The 18255-nt window shown below is 40.8% G+C and overlaps 1 protein-coding gene across 3 annotated transcripts in view; it reads left to right on the forward strand.

The window, feature by feature from the left end:
• amotl1 (angiomotin like 1) overlaps window positions 1–18255 on the forward strand; it is a 97923-nt gene that overhangs the window by 71554 nt on the left and 8114 nt on the right. For all 3 annotated transcript variants that reach the window (XM_072263405.1, XM_072263403.1, XM_072263404.1), the window contains exons 8-10: window positions 8981–9130; window positions 11496–11686; window positions 17758–17883. In XM_072263405.1, the coding sequence (XP_072119506.1) occupies window positions 8981–9130; window positions 11496–11686; window positions 17758–17883 (467 nt within the window). The remainder of the gene's footprint in view (window positions 1–8980; window positions 9131–11495; window positions 11687–17757; window positions 17884–18255) is intronic.

Below are 18255 nucleotides of genomic sequence, written 5' to 3' on the forward strand. Positions count from 1 at the left end.
GGGCTTGGCTTCACACTGGAGGTGCCACAATGTTTCTGCCTTTCCCAATTTTCCATTTCCTGTTGCCATTGTGTGGTTTCAAAGTGCTGGCTGCTTGTAGCATATTCTTAGTCCATCTAGAGCAGTGCTGAGTGAGCTTCCAATAATTGAATTACTTTATCACTACATTACTTCATGCTTGCCTTGAGGTTGTCTTTGAAATACTTGCTGTGCCTCCTCTTGAGGCTGTGCCAGGACTGAGCTCATTCTAAACCTTGTGGTGTCTCTGGATGAGGCAACCATTTCAAATTTAGTGGTGCAAAATGCTGTGTTTTGATCAGTCCTACTGGGAACTAAGTTGAGACAATTTAAACTTTTGCCACCATATCCTGTTTACAAAATATAGCTGTTCTTACCATCCTAACTTCATAGTCTTTTAACAAGTAGCCCAGTTATAAATCAAAGAACTTCCTTAGCAAGGGGTAAAAAGTACAGATCAAAGCAAGTTGACCATTGCCAGCTTAACTGCTTGCCAGAACCTCCCAAGCCCCTCTGCTTTTCCCTGAAATACAGATAGTGCTTTAAGTGAGAGCACTTGCCATCATCCTAACTTTTTAATCCAGTAGTTTAACTTGGGAACGTTAAAAAGCCCATTGGAAATTTTCCTTTGAAGTTAGTGTCAGTCACCTTGGAAATGACTCCACATGTAAAGTACAAAGCAGAGCATGCTTGCATGAAATTATTGTCATATATACATTTTAGAAATATTTTCTGTGTTCCTTTTACGGCTGTTCACTTGGCCTTGGACCACCTGGACAACAGGCAGGCTGCTGTTTATTGATTATAGTCTAATCATTACTAATCAACAAGCTTCAAAACCTGGGTCGCTATACCTCTCTCTGTAACTGGTTCATTGACTTCCTCATGGGGAGACCACAATCAGTGCAGATTGGTAATAACGCCTGCTCGCTGACAATCAACATGGGTGCACCTCAAGGATTTGTGCTTAGCTCACTGCTCTACTTTCTCTATACTCATGATACCTGGCTAGGCACAGCACAAATACCATCTATAAATTTGCTAATGATAGGACTGTTGTTGGCAGAATCTCACATGACAATGGGGAGGCGTAAAGGAATCAGCTGGTTGAATGGTGTTGCAACCACAACCTTGCACTCAACATTAGCAAGACCATGGAGTTGACTGTGGGCTTCAGGAGAACTCACAGCAGTCCTCATTGCACGGTCACCAGTAGAAAGGGGTGAGCAACTTCAGCTTCCTGGGCAGTAACATCACAGAGAATCTATCCTGGGCCCATAATGTTGATCCAATCATGTAAAAGTTACGCCAGTGGCTATACTTCATTAGTATGAAGAGAATTTATATATCACCAAAGACTTTAGCAAGTTTCTGCAGCTATATGGTGGAGAGTATTCTGGCTTGTTGCATGACTGGCTACTATGGTAGCTGCTATGCAGAGGACTGAAAAGAGCTGCAGAGGGTTGTCGACTCAGTCACCTCCATCGAGGGCACTAGCCTCCTCACATCAAGGATATCTTCAAAAGGCAGTGCCTTAAGAAGGCGCCATTGATCGTTAAAGACCCTCACTATCCAGGAAATTCTTTCCTCTCATTACTTCCATCAGGGAGGAAATACAGGAGCCAGAGGGTTTGAGTTATTTTGTGTGTGCATGATAAAGAACTTCAGTTCCCGGTGTGCAATGTAGGTGGTTCACCCGGAACCAAAAGTGGCGTTGGTGATCAGGACATACTTGGCATGCTGGAGTGTCGGAGTAAAATGTGGTCAAGCTGGAACCATTCTGTAAATCTTTAAGTAAAATAGTTATAGCATTCTTAATGGCACAAATTTAGATTTGTTTAAAGAACGAACGTAACATGGTGTCAGAAGTCAGCGTGAGGCCGAAATATGAAACATAACTGAGTACCACGAGTGACTAAGAAATGGACGCTAGGTTCTGATGGAGAGAAGCTGCTGGGAAGAGAGCACGCCATCTCGAAATTCACCAAGAAATTGAGGTAAGAGCCTAAAAAACCCCTCAGTGGATAATCTGAGTCCTCCCACAGCTATGCAAGATTACTGGAAATATAGCTGGTAACTGGAAATGCTTCAAACAGCGATTCAATATGTATTTAGCAGTGAGTACAGCCAGAGACACGGAGGATAAATTGAAAGCATCTATCTTTCTACACGTAATTGGTGAAGATGCTTTAGACATCTATAACAGCTTTCAAGTTGATGAGATAGCCTTGAACACTCCAGTGACAAAGTTGGAGGAGTATTTTGTCCCAATTAAAAACGTTACGTTTGAGAGGTACATGTTCTTCTCCTGTGACCAGAAACAAGGTGCTAACTTTGATCAATACTAAACTAAGCTTCACACGCTGAGTAAGTCCTGTGAGTTTGGAGATTTGAGAGACTCACTAGTAAGGGGCAAAATAGTTTGTGGAATACCAGGTATTGTGTTCAGAGAAGGCTTGCACCGTGAAGAAGATTTGATGCTAGAAAAGGCAGTGAATATGTGTAGGGCAGCGGAGACCACACAAGCACAAGCTAAGGAGCTACATAGAGCAGAAACAACAGTGCATGCTGTGAAAATGGGAGCAGAGCACAAAGCACTTCCCAAAGCAACAGCCTAGTAAAGAGGTAGGCTCAAACAGTAAATGTAGCAAATGTGGAGGTAGACACATCCTAAAGCTGTGTCCTGCTTATGGAAAGTCCTGTAATAATTATGGTAAGAAGAATCATTCTGCAAGGTTCTGCAAAGCTGAGGTTACCAAGAGAAAAAGCACAAGTTTGTTGAGGAAATGGAGGAAGTCTTTGTAGATTCTCTATAGACTGCCAGTGCTGATGAAATGGTAACTGTGAATGAAACAGTAATTCTATTCAAGCTTGACACCAGAGCCCAGGTAAATCAGTTATCCATGGAGGATTACAAGACTCAAAGTAAGGAGCAAGATTTATCATTTAATTAACAATGGCAGACTATACTGGAGAGAACATACCAGTTAAAGAACAAACATAACATGAAGTCCGAAGTGGTGTCACAAATAGAATGTATAAATGTCATACAGAAAATTGAAGTACCAACAGATTTCGTGAGCTCACTGGTCATTGTGCAAAAGGAAAATGCAGCATTGCGGATATGTCTACACCCAAGAGATGTCACTAAAGCCATCAAGAGAGAGTACTTTAAGCTGCCAACGTGGGAGGAAATCATGTCCTGGTTTGCAGGCATCAAGTGGTTTAGCAAACTCAACACATTATCCAGGGTTTTGGCAGATAAAGGTTGATGAGGCAAGTTCGAGATTTTGTATTTTTAACACACCAGAGGGAAGATAACGCTTCCTTCAGTTACTGTTTGGAATCCTGTCCGCACTAGAAGTCTGCCATAAAAAGATCTACATGGTCTTTGAGGGCATACTTGGTGTCGAGCTCAAGGTGGATGATATCATCATTTGGGGTCCACCAAAGATGAACATAATGCATGACTGAGACAGATGCTTGACGTGCCACTTAATATAAATTAGAAATTAAATAAAGAGAAATATGAGTTTGGTGTTTATAGGAGATGTCATATTGGAAGAGGTAGTGAAGCCTGGCCCAAGAAATTTGCCAGCCATTGAGACGTCCTGGGGATGGTGACTTACCTGGTTAAGCTCATCCCTCGACTGTCAACTGTGTCAGCACCACTTGGGTCGCTCCTTCAGCAGCGAAATGAATGAATTTGGTCTCATGAGCAGGAAGAATGTTTCCAGAGGCTGAAATGAATCCTCACTGAAGAGCCTGTGCTGAAGTTTTATGATCCAGAAAGGTATACTAAGATCCTGGCTGATGCATCCCAGTACAGCCTTGGAGCAGTACTACTGCAGCAGGATGCTGACACGTGGCAACCTGTGACCTATGCATCAAGGGCTTTAACAAGTGAAGAAACCAACTATGCACAGATAGAGAAAGAGCATCTCACAAGCATGTATGCATGCGAAAGGTTTCATCAGTATATCAATGGACAAGCTTTCAAAGTGGAAATAGACCATAAACCACTGGACTCTGTTATGTCCAAACCACTGAATGACTGTCCCATGAGGTTACAGTGCATGTTGATTAGGCTGCTGAAATATGACATGAATGTGATTTACATACCAGGAATATAAATATATTTGCTGCTGATGTATTGTCTTCAGCAGTCAACAAGAAAGAAAAGAATGTCCAAGGGATTCATGTAGATATACAGACCTATGTTGACATGATTGACACCTGCATTTCAGTATCTCCTGATAGAAGAGAAGATTAGGACAGCAGCAGGGACGGATGAAAGTACTCTAAAGGACAATACAGAAAGGATGGCCAGCAACAAAGAACAATTGCCCAATGCGTATTCTGGAGTATTGTACATGTAGAGCCAAACCGTCGGTAGTGGAAGATATGGTCTTCAGAGGGAACAGGTTTCTGATTCCAGTGTCACGACATAAGGAAATGCTCCAGAAGATAATGAAGGGCATCTGGGTGAGGAGAAATGTAAATGAGCGTTTATGAAGTGATGTACTGGCCAAGAATGAACCAAGACATCAGCCAGACCACTGCTTCATGCGAGGTATGTCTTTCCTACAGACCAAAGCAGCAAGCAGAACAGCTTACACTACAACCTGTACTAGACAAGTTGACATTCAAATTTGAAATGCGTTTGTTTGAGTGTAATGGGAAGGGTCACAATGTTACAACAGAGTCATTTTCCAATTACCCGGAGTTTGTAACACTGCAATCAACATCCAGCAAAGCGGTCATCACCTTCCTGAAAACTGTGTTTGCGAGGCATGGTGCTCCATGAGAAGTGGTATCAGACAATGGTCAACAATGTTCTAGCTGTGAATGAGTCCTTGGCTAATGATTGGGGGGGGAGGGGCAGTGGTTTGACATACAACTTCAAGCCCACATCACCCAAATCTAATGGCCTAGCAGAGAGGTTGGTCAAGGTAGTGAAGGGCCTCATGAAAAAGGTGCAAAATGGACAAAGGCACTACCTCAAATGTCTGATGATTTACAGATGTGTGTCACTGCAGAATGGCCTGTCACCAACCTAAATGCTGATGGGTCGACACATACACACTAACCTTCCAGTGCACAAAAACCTGTTGACACCTAAAGGACCCCCTACAAGTCAAATTGTTTAAGGAGAAAGAGAAAGACAAACTGAAACAGTATCATTACAGGACTGTGAAAAGCTTACCAATCCGAAACCTGGAGATCAAGTGCGAATCTGAGATGACCATTCCAGTGCATGGTCCGTACAAGGATATGTGCAAGAAGAAGTTGCTTCACATTCCTACCAGATCCAGGTGAAGCGAGGAACACCTTTGAGAAGGAACCGTAGGGATCTATGACCACAAGCTCCAACCCATAATTGTGACACGTCACCTGTCAGTACAGCAAAGTGGCCAGCAGATGTGAGAAATAAACTTGTTCAAAATTCTCAAAAAGACACTAGTATTTACGCAGCAAGTGAAAGCAATACAACTGTGGAGACAAATAGCAGACCATAAAGATTCATCAAGCCATCTTGGAGACTGATTGAGAGCTGCTGAGTGAATAAGGGACTGTATTTGCTTATTACAATTAAAGCTAATGTAAATATCTTTGTGGGAAAGCATTATTGTGTTTTACAGGTTTATAGGGACATACTACTGTGTTTGTTTTCATTAAAGGGGGAAGATGTGTTATTATGTCCATACATAATAAAGAACTTCAGTTCCAAGTGTGCAATGTGGGTGCTTCACCCGGATCAGGAAGTGACACTAGTGTTTGGGACATAGACACATTCTTGGTGGGCTGAGTTCCGGAGTAAAATATGGTTGAGCTGAATCCAATCTGTAATTAAAATAGTTCTAGTGTTTTTACTCATGCAAATTTGAATTCATTAAAGAACAAACATAAGAGGGTACACACCCAGTGTTTTGGGGACAACTTCTTTGCCACTGCTATTATATTTCTGAGCAGTCCGTGAACACTACTTCACTACTCTTCTGCATTACTTATTTATTATAACACAATAATTTCTTGTGTCTTATATCTTGCATGGTACTGCTGCCACAAAACAATGAATCTAATGACATATATCAGTGATAATAAACCTGGTTCTGATCTTGTTTCTGTTTATGATTCTAAATATTTTGAAATGTTACCTAGGAGCTTTATCACACTTTAAAGGCTGTGCCCAATTGGCCCCTTGTTCATGCGTGCTAAATGCTAATTCTTATCATCCACCTGAAAATCTGTCCAAGCCACTGTGTCAGTGCTCTAAGTTTCATGGACCTTCTCCTAAACTGTATTCCTTAACATTATGGGGTTCTTGGTGGAAATTTTGGCAAAATGGCATAAGCAGCTGGAAATGACTGATTGTCTCTATTCATCAAGGTTCTGCTGATCTGTCAAATTATGCCAAGGCTTCAAAACACTCACCCTCAAGAAAAATAACTGAGAACTTTTATGAGGGTTCATAACTTAATGGATGCAAAACCACTGTGTTCAGGACTCTAGGCAAGTGCCCTGACATAGCAAAAGCATCTTCAGACAAAGGCTAATTTGCAGTATGGGGACAAAAAGTAACTGAGTAAAAATCTGTGTTTAACGAAGTAAATAAAATATGTTAGGATATGTTGTTGATGAAACTCTTCAAAGGCTGTATTATCTGGTTTGTTCCTTGCTGTTTCTACCATGTTCTGCCACATGGAGAATGCAATGTTTTAATTCTTCCAAGGTTGTAGTTTCTGAAGGGAGCATTTTATGTCTTGGGTAACTTAAAATTATGTTAAGCTCTGTGATGTGTTTTGAAACAATAAGTAAACAATAAGTTCTGAATCAAGAAAACCTATAGAATAAATAGGCCTGTGCACAATATATTTGGTTGATGGAGCATCAGGTGTATTTATTAACTCCTCGTATGCCAGATTTGAATTTGCACTGGGCTGACTGCATCTGTCATAGAATCAGAGGATATTCTAGTATTGGAAGTTCAGCTTAATATGCCATACTTTGCAAATGTAATGAAATGAAATAATTAGTGTTTCTCGTAATTTTATAAGAAACTGAGAGTCTGTGAAATTGCATATACATAGTTTATCAGTGTGTATTTGGTGATTCACTGCTCCCACACTGTAATTACACTTCCGGCTGGTATTCACTAAAGCTTTCCACAAAGATCTAGTGAACTCTGTGGCACAAGATTCTCCCTTCTGGATACCAGTCAATGCCAGGCATAAGTTCCAAGGAAGTCCTTGCACCCAGTTGTTATGTCTTCAAGCAGGTTGAGCAGATAGTCATTGGTGAATTCACAAAGTTAACAAATGAAGCTAAGTATCCAATTTTTAATTAATATTTTAAGACTTCTATGGAATAAAAATGGAATATACTATACACTGGATTAGGATAGCAGCTGAAATGCTTTTATTTTATAAAGTGCCTCTTTAGTTAGCAAGGGAAATTCTAATATTTTAGGGCTCCCAGTAAACAATGTAAAAACTTCCCCTATCCCCACCTTCTTACTTTGGCTTCTACCCTTTTCTTTCTAGTCCTGATGAAGGCCCTCAACCTAAAACATCGACCCTGTTATTCCCCTCCATAGATGCTGCTGGACTCCCAGAGTTCCTTTTGTGTGTGTTGCTAAAAATTTCCTTCGACTCCTTGCCTCACTATATTTGATGTTCTTCTTAACAGTTAAATATTGAAATTTTAATCTTTTGAATCAAGGCTTTGAAATTTAGAGCTCCCTGTGGGCAGCAGCAGTTCTTGGGTGAGTGTTCAAACAAGAGAGGCAAAACAAACGGGAAAGGGGTACAAAGAGAAAAGATGTAAAGTGGGAGAGTCAAATGGGACAAGGCACCAGTCAGGAAGAGATTCAGAAGTGACTGTCAGTTGTCCATGATTTTAACGTGGATCCTGCTACTGCAACTGCACATTCATAAAAGTACCTTTTTTTAACCAGCCTTTTCTGTAAGTGCCTGCAGTGACAAACATCTCTTCACATAGAAAGCTGCAGTCAACAATTCAGTCCCACGTGCTTGTTCAGCGATTTATAGAATTATTGTTCATCTTTGACCTTAGTACTGCTTTCCTGTATTAACACCCCATTCTTCTAATATTAAAACTCTGTCTAGAATGCACTCAGTTAGTGAGCATCCACAACCCACTTGGATACAGAATTATAAAGGTTCACTAGTCCTTGGGGAGAAAGATTTCTTATCTCCATTCTGAATGATTATCCCTTCATTTCAAGACCGTGACCATTGGCTCCTGTATTTCCAGCCAGAGAAAACACCATCACAAGCCAAGTGGAATTGAGTATGTTTAGGCAGCAATATGAGAACCCTTCCTCGGCTACATACTAATTTGCTTTTATTAAGTGTATTCCTTTGAAGACAGCTTTATTTTTGCATAATCACTGTCTTAAAGTGTATCAGATTCTCATGAGCCAGTGTGAGAAGAGAAAATTTCTGCCTCATCTGATGCTTTGAGCATTATCCACAAGTCAAATAAACTGAAATACTACTTCTGTATTGTATATCTTTTCAGTGTTTCAACATCTGAACATTTTTACCTAGTTTCCTGAATACTGAAATAAACTCCATATTTGTGCACTTCAGATTGACCTTAGTACTAGAGATCGAAATTAAAACTTGGTCATATACACTGAATGCATGATCAAATACCTTCAGCAAGTTAAGCTGTTTTTGAAATTTAATTGGACTAAAATCAAACTTTGTTTTGGAAGTTCTATACACAGGGCTAACTTACCATGTCGTGCAAATAGATCAAACAGAGCTTAGGTCAGCAGGGATGAATATTTATCCTTGGGAGTTAATTCTTGGATATTGAGTAAGGAAATACAGAAATGCACATTGTGAGGTTTGCTTATTGTTCACAATGTTTGAGAATTTGTAGATGTTGTCAGAGATGGAAAGATGGTGCTGAAAAATTGTATTCTTGACAGTTGAGGAAGAAACAGATGTACGTGGAGAGGGTGGAAAGGCTGCAACAGGCCTTGGCACAGCTGCAAGCTGCATGTGAAAAGCGGGAACAGATGGAACGAAGGCTGCGCACGCGGCTGGAGAGAGAGCTGGAATCTCTTCGAGTGCAACAGGTACTGCTGCTTTCACTCATCCTACTGTATTTGTCTCAGAAGGAACTCCACTGCATTGTTGGATCAAAAGCAAAAGCATTGAATTATAGACACGACAAAGATAGGCATGTTAATAATTATTTAAGTTTAATAGGCGTTTAAATTGTCACTTTTCCTTGATTAATTAACTGTCAGTTGGAGAATTTTCTGTTCATTAAAACAGAATCTATATGCTTTGTGGTATATTTGGGTGATTTTTAGAATACAGGAGGTACTCTAAATGGAGCAGATAGAAAATGTGAAGACAAAATTAATGCTTAAACTTAGGAGCAAAACCAAATGTACCTTTTATTATTTATGATAGATCATAGTTTCTACCTGGGTTCCTTTACTTCTGCCAGGACTACCTACCTTTCAGTGTGGTAGGCCTCAAGTCCAGGGCTAGCATTGGCTTAGGTTGGCATAGACCTTTTCCACTTTACCATCCGTACCACTGACGGTCACTATGCAGAGCCAGTGTGTTACCCCTGGACTTCATTGGAACAGCAACTTGGTGAGATTTAACAGCCTTTAAACCTCGCACCAACTCCAGGGGATCCATTGAAATAAATGGAATTAAACGAATATCCTGAGAAAACCATGACTTTTGTATTTGACTTAGTTGGTTTAAAGGCGCCTATTTGTGAATTTCATCATTCTAACTTTGGTGAGCATTGACTCCAAAGGTTGGGAAGTGGTCCATGAGTCTGTTAGCAGAGAGCAGTGAGGTATAGCAGGGGCAGGTTGACAGATTTGTATTGGAATTTTATGAATGTCAGATGTATTTATTTAGTTCATGGGGGGGGCGTTGATAGTCGGTGAGCCAGATGCAGTCATTTTTCTCAGTAAAAGAGTGTTTATTGGCAAGGAGGTAAAGTGTAATATTTTATTTAAAAACTCACAGTTCATGCAACAAAACAAGAATTTATAGCAAGTCTGTAAGGATGTACTTTAAATCTGTATCAATTCAAATGTTTCTGTTTGATTCTGTTAGCAAAAATTGTAAAGGAGGTATTGGGTATTTGTGTTAAACTCCTGTTAAATTGATGTCTAGTTTTACATCTTGACAGTGAAAATACAAAATCTAGGCCTATGTTTGTTTATTTATTTAAATTTGTAAATTTAATTTGCTGCTGAAAATTACCATAGCTTATTTAGATCAAAGTCTGTTTCTACAGCTAAAAATAATCTTGCATATCAAAATGAAATGTTATTTTTATGAAATCATGAACACTTGTATAATATTTTGCCACTGGAGGAACACATTGTGATCTAGATTATCTTACACTCACACATCTAGCCCAAAACAAATTAACATTTGAAGATATTGCTACAGAATTCACTGAATACACAAAATTCCAAGAACCATTGTTCATGTCTATTGGTTATACATGTTAACAACTATGACTTTAAATTTTTTCTGTACCCTCTTGTACTTCATGTCTTCCTCCACGTAATTGGTCCTGAACCCTGATTTACTTTCTGTGTAATGTTATGCCATGTTTGTTAATAATTGACTCCGCCACTATAATCCTTAACCCAGTTGATCTTGCATCTAGTTTTTAATCCCGGCCTCATCTGACTTCAATGTGTGGAATTTTGTTTAATAAAGATGGGAGTATATCAGTTACTTTTCATGATAAAAATCGATGAGTAATTTTGCTTCTGCTGTCAACAATAGTTAGATGATAGATCTGGTCTTCTGCTAACTGCTCATTTCAACCAAAGCTTCTCCTTGTGTCCAGACTCATCAGAAGTTATGGAATAAAGCAAAAGTAATTTATTCAAAGATAACCAAACAACACATAATAGAAAAAGATTCTTTCTAAATAAACAACAAAATCAGATGATATCAAGCTTCATTGTCATAGCACTTTTGGTTCTCCATTTCTTGCCAGCTAATATTATTTGCATGTCATTGCATTTGCTGCTATTGTATTTCTCTTGTACCTGTACAGCATGATAAGTATGGAATAGTAATGAGAGAAGTGGGATTGTAATTCAGGCTATGAAGTAATCAAAGATAGGAAGTTAGTGGTGATTTTTCTGGAGTCTGACAATGATCAACCTTCTTGTGTTTCCACAGCAGTATGATCATTCATGCCTTAAATAGAGATTTTAAAAAGCAGAAGTAAAAGTAGCATGCGTTAGGCATTATAATTGATTAATTGGCAAAATTACTTCTCTTGATTTTGCCAGACTATATTTATGATCACTGTACAGAGCGGAAAAATTGGTGCCAGATGCAGGAACCCTTCAGCTGTATCAGAAATGTCTGGAATTGAGTAATCAGATACTTTTGGAATCAGATTGATTTTAAAGTCCAATCTTTTATTTAATGTTGCAGCGACATGGTGGGCCCGTGATGGCCAACGTTCCTGAGTACGATACGCCGGCACTGATGGAGTCATTACGGGAAAAGGAGGAACGAATCCTGGCCCTGGAGGCTGACATGACCAAGTGGGAACAAAAGTATTTGGAAGAAAGAGCAATGCGACACTTTGCTATGGATGCTGCTGCTACAGCCGCTGCTCAGAGGTAGTGATAAAACACTGGGAGCACGGAGTTATGGGCAACATGAAACATATGGCTGACTGTCTAGTTGCACTGAGCTTTCATAGACAGCCCGTAATTTTCCACTTACATTACGATATGTGAGTGCTTGGACTTCCTCAGATAATTTCTGTCTTCTGCCTGTTAAACTTCCAGAGCATTGTTCTTTTTTGAGAGGTGGTGTTTGCATTCGCTCTCTATTCCTCTAATTTTCTTTCCCTCTTTTTGAGCTGCAGGTAGCAACTTTAATTCTAGGATACCTAAAACTGGAAATTTATTGTGAAGTATATTGTGAGCTCGTAGCTACTTAACTCTCATAACATGGAAAGTGTATTGGTATTCCTCCATACCTTCCCATAAAACCAACTGCTATACACAGTTCATGTGTAATACTAAAATCCAGCCAATGCAAGCCTGAGACCCTTTCTTTCGTTCTTGACCAACCGCAACACTCTAAGGGGGCATTTGCAGAATTTTGCACGAGGAGATGGGCACCAAATCAGATTTGAAATCTTTGGTTGAAAAGGCTCTTAATCTGGTTAAGATCACTTATCCACCTTTGAGCGAACTTCACTGCTGAGCCGTGGCACAGAGGCAAACTTAAAGCAGCTGCCCTTATGCAATTTGGGCAATATTTGAGTGTGTTGCCTGGATTTCCAGGATCTGCAGATTTTCTCTTGTTTGGGTCAATATTTCCCTCCACTCCCATGCCAACTATCAAGTCCTGCTGTTGACAACAGGTCAAACAGGAAATCAGTATCTTATAATAATGCTCACATCATAAGACCCTCATATGCTTACTGACCAAGTCTGTAGCTAACACTAACATAGAACATCTGCAGATGCTGGAAATCCAAATGCTGGGGGAAGCTCAGCAGGACAGGCAACATCTATGGAAAAGAGTAAACAGTCGACATTAAGGCCTAGACCCTTATTCAGGACTGGAAGGAACAAGTGAAGTCAGAGTAAGAAGGTGGGAGGAGGGGAGAAAGAAGTACAAGGTGGTAAGTGATAGGTGAAACTATGAGAGGAGATGAGGTGAGAGAGGGAAACCGGAATGAGGAATGGTGAAGTGGGAAAGCAGTTACCAGAAGTTTGAGAAATCGATGCTCATGCTATCAGGTTAGAGGCTATCCAGATGGAATATAAGGTGTTGCTCCTCCAACCTGAGTGTGGCCTTATCACGGCAGTAGAGGAGGAGATGGACTAACATGTCGGAATGGGAATGGCAGGGAGATCCCATTTTTCTAGTGGATGGAGCGTAGATGCTCAGCGTAGCAGTCTCCCAGTCTGCATCGGGTCTTAGCGATATACAGGAGGCCACACCAGGAGCGCCAGATACAGTAGTTGGCCCCAACAGACTCGCAAAAGAAGAGTCACCTCACCTGGAAGAGCTTTTTGGGACCCTGAATGGTAGTGAGGGAGGAGGTGCCAAGGGGCAAGTGTGGCACTTGTTCAGCTTGCAGGGATAAATGCCAGGAGGAGATCAGTGAGGAGGGATGAGTGGACAAGGGAATTGTGTATGAAGTGATCCCTGCAGATAGTGGAAAGTGGGGGGGGGGGTGGAGGGAGGGAAAGATGTGCTTGATGGTGGGATGCCTTTAGAGAAGGCAGATGCAGAGGCTTGTGGGGTGGTAGGTAAGGACAGGAGGAAGCCTGGTGTGGCGGCGGAAGCATGAGGTGAGGGCAGAGGTGCACAAAATGGAAGAGATACGGGTGAGAGGTGGAGGTGGTGGAGGAAGGAAAGCCCCTTTCTTTGAAGGAGGACATCTCATTATATCTGGAATGAAAAGCCTCATCCTGAGAGCAGATGTGGCAGGGATGAAGAAACTAAGAGAAGGGGTTGGTATTTTTTTTATAAGTGATTGGTTGGAAGATGTATAGTCCAGGTAGCGGTGAGAATCGGAGGTTTTATAAAAATATCAATAGATAGACTGTCTCCAGAGATGGAGACAGAAAAAGGGGAGGGAGGTGTTGGAAATGGACCAAGTAAATTTGAGGGCAGGGTGGAAGTTGGAAGTCTCTGACTAACACTGCTACCACTTTCTGACATGAAGACAAAATAGTCTAAATAAAGAGCTGAGCTGACCATGATCCAAATGTTCTGGTTTCTCTTCTTTTGCACATTGGTTGCTTTTCAGTCTTTGTGCGGAGCTTTCCATTGATTTGAGTTGTATAGCGTAGTTCCATTTGATTTGCTTGTGTACACAGGAAGTATGACAGTGGCTTTGAAAAGAATGTTGGAGAAATTCCAAAGAAACTATAATGTTTTGGACAGAAAAAGTGTGTATGTTTAAAGTAGCTAAAATAATGTAATGATTTGACTGTTAAGCATTTTCAAAAACAATATATAGACCCCTCATAATACTAGGTTTGGAACTTTACACTGATTTGACTGAACTAAGAAAGGAGAAATGTAGGCCATGTTCAGGTTTTTCTGTGGCTTGGCTTCTGGATTACAGTTTGCGCTGTGATGCCGGGTGGAGAAATAAATTGCCTAGTCCAATCTTCCAGTTTGATCTTTCTCTTTACTTTTCTTTGTTTAATTTTAGTAATACATTCTGCTAATATCTATTATTTTACCATTGCAAAGTGTACTTCCAGAATCCACTAGAGCTAAATGATGTAAACAGTATAATTTGAAGTCATAAAGTCAGAATCAGAGTAATACAGCACAGAAACAGGCCATTTGGTTCATCTGGTCACTGCTGATCAGATCGTCCTCCCTGCTAGTTTCAATTGCCCACATTTGTTCCTTAATCCTCCAAACCTCTCCCGTTCATATAACTAACCAAATGCCTCTTGTGTGTTAGAGTTGTATCTGGCTCGAACATTTCCTCTGGCAGCTCATTCTAAGAACTTGCTATCTTCTCAGGTTACATCTCAGGTTTCTTTTAAATCTATCCTCTCTTATTTTGCATCTGTGCTGTCTAGCTGTATACTTCCCAACCGTGGGGAAAAGACTATGACTGTCCACCTTACGCATAACCGTTATGATTTTATAAACTTTCATGTGGTCATCCCTCATTCTCCTGTGTTGCAGGAAATGAAGATCCAGCATGACCAATCTCTCACTGTAACTTGGACCCTCTTGTCCAGATAGCATACTCAAATCTTTGCTGCACCCTCTCCAGCCTGACAACCTCTTTCCTATAACAGGGTGACCAAAACTATACACAGTATTCCAAGTGCAGCCTTGCCAACAACTTGTATAACTGCAACATAATGTCCCTATTCCTAAACTTGATGCCCTGACTAATGAAGACCAGCATGCTAAACACCCTTTCCACCACCGTCTCCTTTTGTGACACTTTCACTCTTCAAGCATCAGGCTCCTGAACCAGTGTGGGTAACTTCACTCACCTCCACACTGAACTGATTCCACAACCTATGGACTCACTTTCAGGGACTCTACAACTCATGTTCTCAGTGTTAGTTACTTACTGCAATTGCACATTTCTCTTCTTTTACACATTGGTTGTTTGTCAGTCTTTGAGTGTAGTTTTTCATTCATTCTATTATATTTATTTATTTTATTGTGAATACCTGTAAGAAAATGAATCTCAGGCTAGTATATAGTTACGTAAATGTATCTTGATGATAAATTTACTTGGAACTTTGAACTGTCAGACAACTGCATTTGTCCGTCTGTTCCACTACACTGGTCAGTGCACTGCCATTCACACTATTGATCCTGCTGTGGTTTGAATGTCCAAAATGCATCACTTACACTTCACTAAGTTGAAATCTATTTGTCATTCCTCAGTCCATCTCCTTAACTGATCAAGGTCTCTTTGCAAGTGACTGTAACCTGCCTCACTATCAACAAGCCCCCTAATTTAATATCATCAGCAAGCTTGCTGTTCATGCCATGTATATTCATATTCAAATCATTTACGTAAATAATTAATAAGAGGTCCCAGCACTGACCCCGAGGGCACCTCACTAGTCACAAGCCTTCAGTTGAACAATTGACCTTCAATCATCACTCCTGCTTCCTTTCATTGAGCGAAATATGAATCCACCTGGCTATTTCTTCCTAAATCTCATGCAAGCTAACCTTCCAGCTCAGCCTGCCACTGTGAGGCCTTGTCAAAGGCCTTATTAAAGTCTACTTAAGACAACATCCACTGCCCTGCCTACATTTATCCTGCTAGTTACCTCTTCCAAAACTCCAAAGGATACATCAGACGTGACCTCCAACACACAAAACCATGCTGGCTATTCATAATCAGGTCTTAGCCATCCAAATGATGGTGATCTTGTCCCTAAAATTCCCTCTCTTAACTTCCCTACAACTGATGTCAGGTTCCCTGATCTGTCCTTGCTACCCTTCTTGAACAGCTTGAGCCACCTTCCCGTCTTCTGGAACTTTGCCAGTAGCTAATGCCATCTGATATAAAGTTTTGCACTCTTATGCCTGGTCTTAAACCTTTTATATTCATTGAAGGATTCATTCATACCCTGTTGCCAAAGGGCACTGTACTCTTCCTTAATATTCCTGACCAACCATGGTTCTCTGAACTTGGAATGTCTTTCCTTCACCCTAACGGGAAAATGCTGCTCTAGACTCTTGATATAACCCTTTTAAAAAGTCCCCTACTTGGCAACTGTTTCTTTGCCTTTAAATAGAGTCAGCTAGTAGACCCCAAATAAATGCTGCCTAGTGCCCTCAAAGTTGACCCTGTTCCAGTTCAGGACGTTAACCTGTGGACCTGTTCTTTTTTTCCTTAACCATTTTAAAACTGATAGAGTTGTGGTCACTGGATCTTGCCACTTCAGTTACTAGGCCCACCTCATTCCCTAAGAGGAGGTCCACTATTGCTCCTTCCTGAGTAGGTTCCTCTATATATTATATTATTGAATGAGGAAACTGTCTTGAATGCATGGCACAGATTCCACCCCATCCAGGTTCTTCGCACTCTGGGTGGTCCAGTCAATATTGAGATACCTAGCACTACCCTGCTATTCTCATAACTATGTGCAATTTCTCAAGCTCCCGCTGACTATTTGGAGTTCTGCATTAAAGCCCAAGCAAGGTGACCACTCGTATTTTTAAAGTTCCAGACAAATAGCCTTGCTAGATGATCCCTCAGGAATATCTTCTCTTAGCACCACTGTTATACCTCTTCTTATCAAAAAGGCAACAATCCTAATGCTCTTACCTGACATGCCTAAATAATCTGTATCCTGAATCACTGAGCTGCCAGTCCTGCCCTTCCTTCAGCCACGTTTCTGTAATGGCCACAATATCCTACTCCCTATACCTCAATGGCAATCCACACCCTTGGTTCATCCACTTTAGCTGTTAGTCTATGTGTATAACACTGCAAGCAATTTAAAGCAGTGGTTCTATCTGCTCTTTTGTGGGCACGTGGCCAAGTGGTTAAGGCATTGGACTAGTGACCTGAAGGCCGTGAGTTCGAGCCCCAGCCGAGGGAATGTGTCGTGTCCTTGAGCAAGGCACTTAATCACACATTGCTCTGCGACGACACTGGTGCCAAGCTGTATGGGTCCCAATGCCCTTCCCTTGGACAACATTGGTCTCGTGGAGAGGGGAGACTTGTAGCATGGGCAACTGCTGGTCTTCCATACAAACTTGCCCAGGCCTGCACCCTGGAGAGTGAAGACTTTCCAGGCACAGATCCATGGTCTTGCAAGACTAATGGATGCCTTTACTTTATCTGCTGTTTTACTATCAATATGGTTATCCTGATTGCCAGGCTTGCTCTCTTTGGTTGCTGCATGTACCCATCTTCTCACTGACTTTGTTGTTTGAGCCTCAGCCCCATGCCAATACAGTGTAAGCCCTTTCTGGTGGCAAAAGCAGATTTCCTCACTAGGGAATTCGGCCCTCCTCTGATCCAAATGCAACCTTTCCCTCTTGTAAAGGTTGCCTCTACCTCTTTTAAACTTCCACGCCTCTCATTCCTGTTTGCTATTATATCTGTGTATCAGACAGTGTTGACTGCATTAAGATTACTGAATTGAATTTATTTAATGCATAAAAGGTTCTTGAACACTTGGAAGAACTGAAATTTCTCTTGTGTCACCAGGGACACCACTATAATAAATCACTCACCAAACAGCAGTTACAATGACAGCTCACTCGAAGCACGAAGCTGGAAGGAGGAGGAGGAGAGAATGCAATCAAATCAGAGATACCAAGACACAGAACACAGGTACATTTCATCTTCCCAACTAAGATCGAACTGCAAAATTTGCTGTTTCTTGTACAGAATGATCCTTGAGTTTTCCTTAATAGCCACAGTTATGAAAGAAAATACTATAACTTTATTCTCAAGAATATTCCACCAGTAGAGATTTAAATTACTGTGGGATACTTTTAACAGCAGTATAATTAAGGTATCTATGATGGTTATAGGGATGATCGAGTGTAAAAGTAAGCAAGGAGACTAAAAATTCGAATTAGATGTCAAATTTAAGTAAGATTTTGGAGCATAGTAGTTATATGGATGAATGAGACAAGATGGATGGTATGAACTACCTCTTCCTCATTTATTTGATTGACAAACCTTGGAATGTAGATGAAC

This window comes from Mobula birostris, chromosome 7, assembly GCF_030028105.1.
Source record: "Mobula birostris isolate sMobBir1 chromosome 7, sMobBir1.hap1, whole genome shotgun sequence".
Classification (NCBI taxonomy): Eukaryota; Metazoa; Chordata; class Chondrichthyes; order Myliobatiformes; family Myliobatidae; genus Mobula; species Mobula birostris.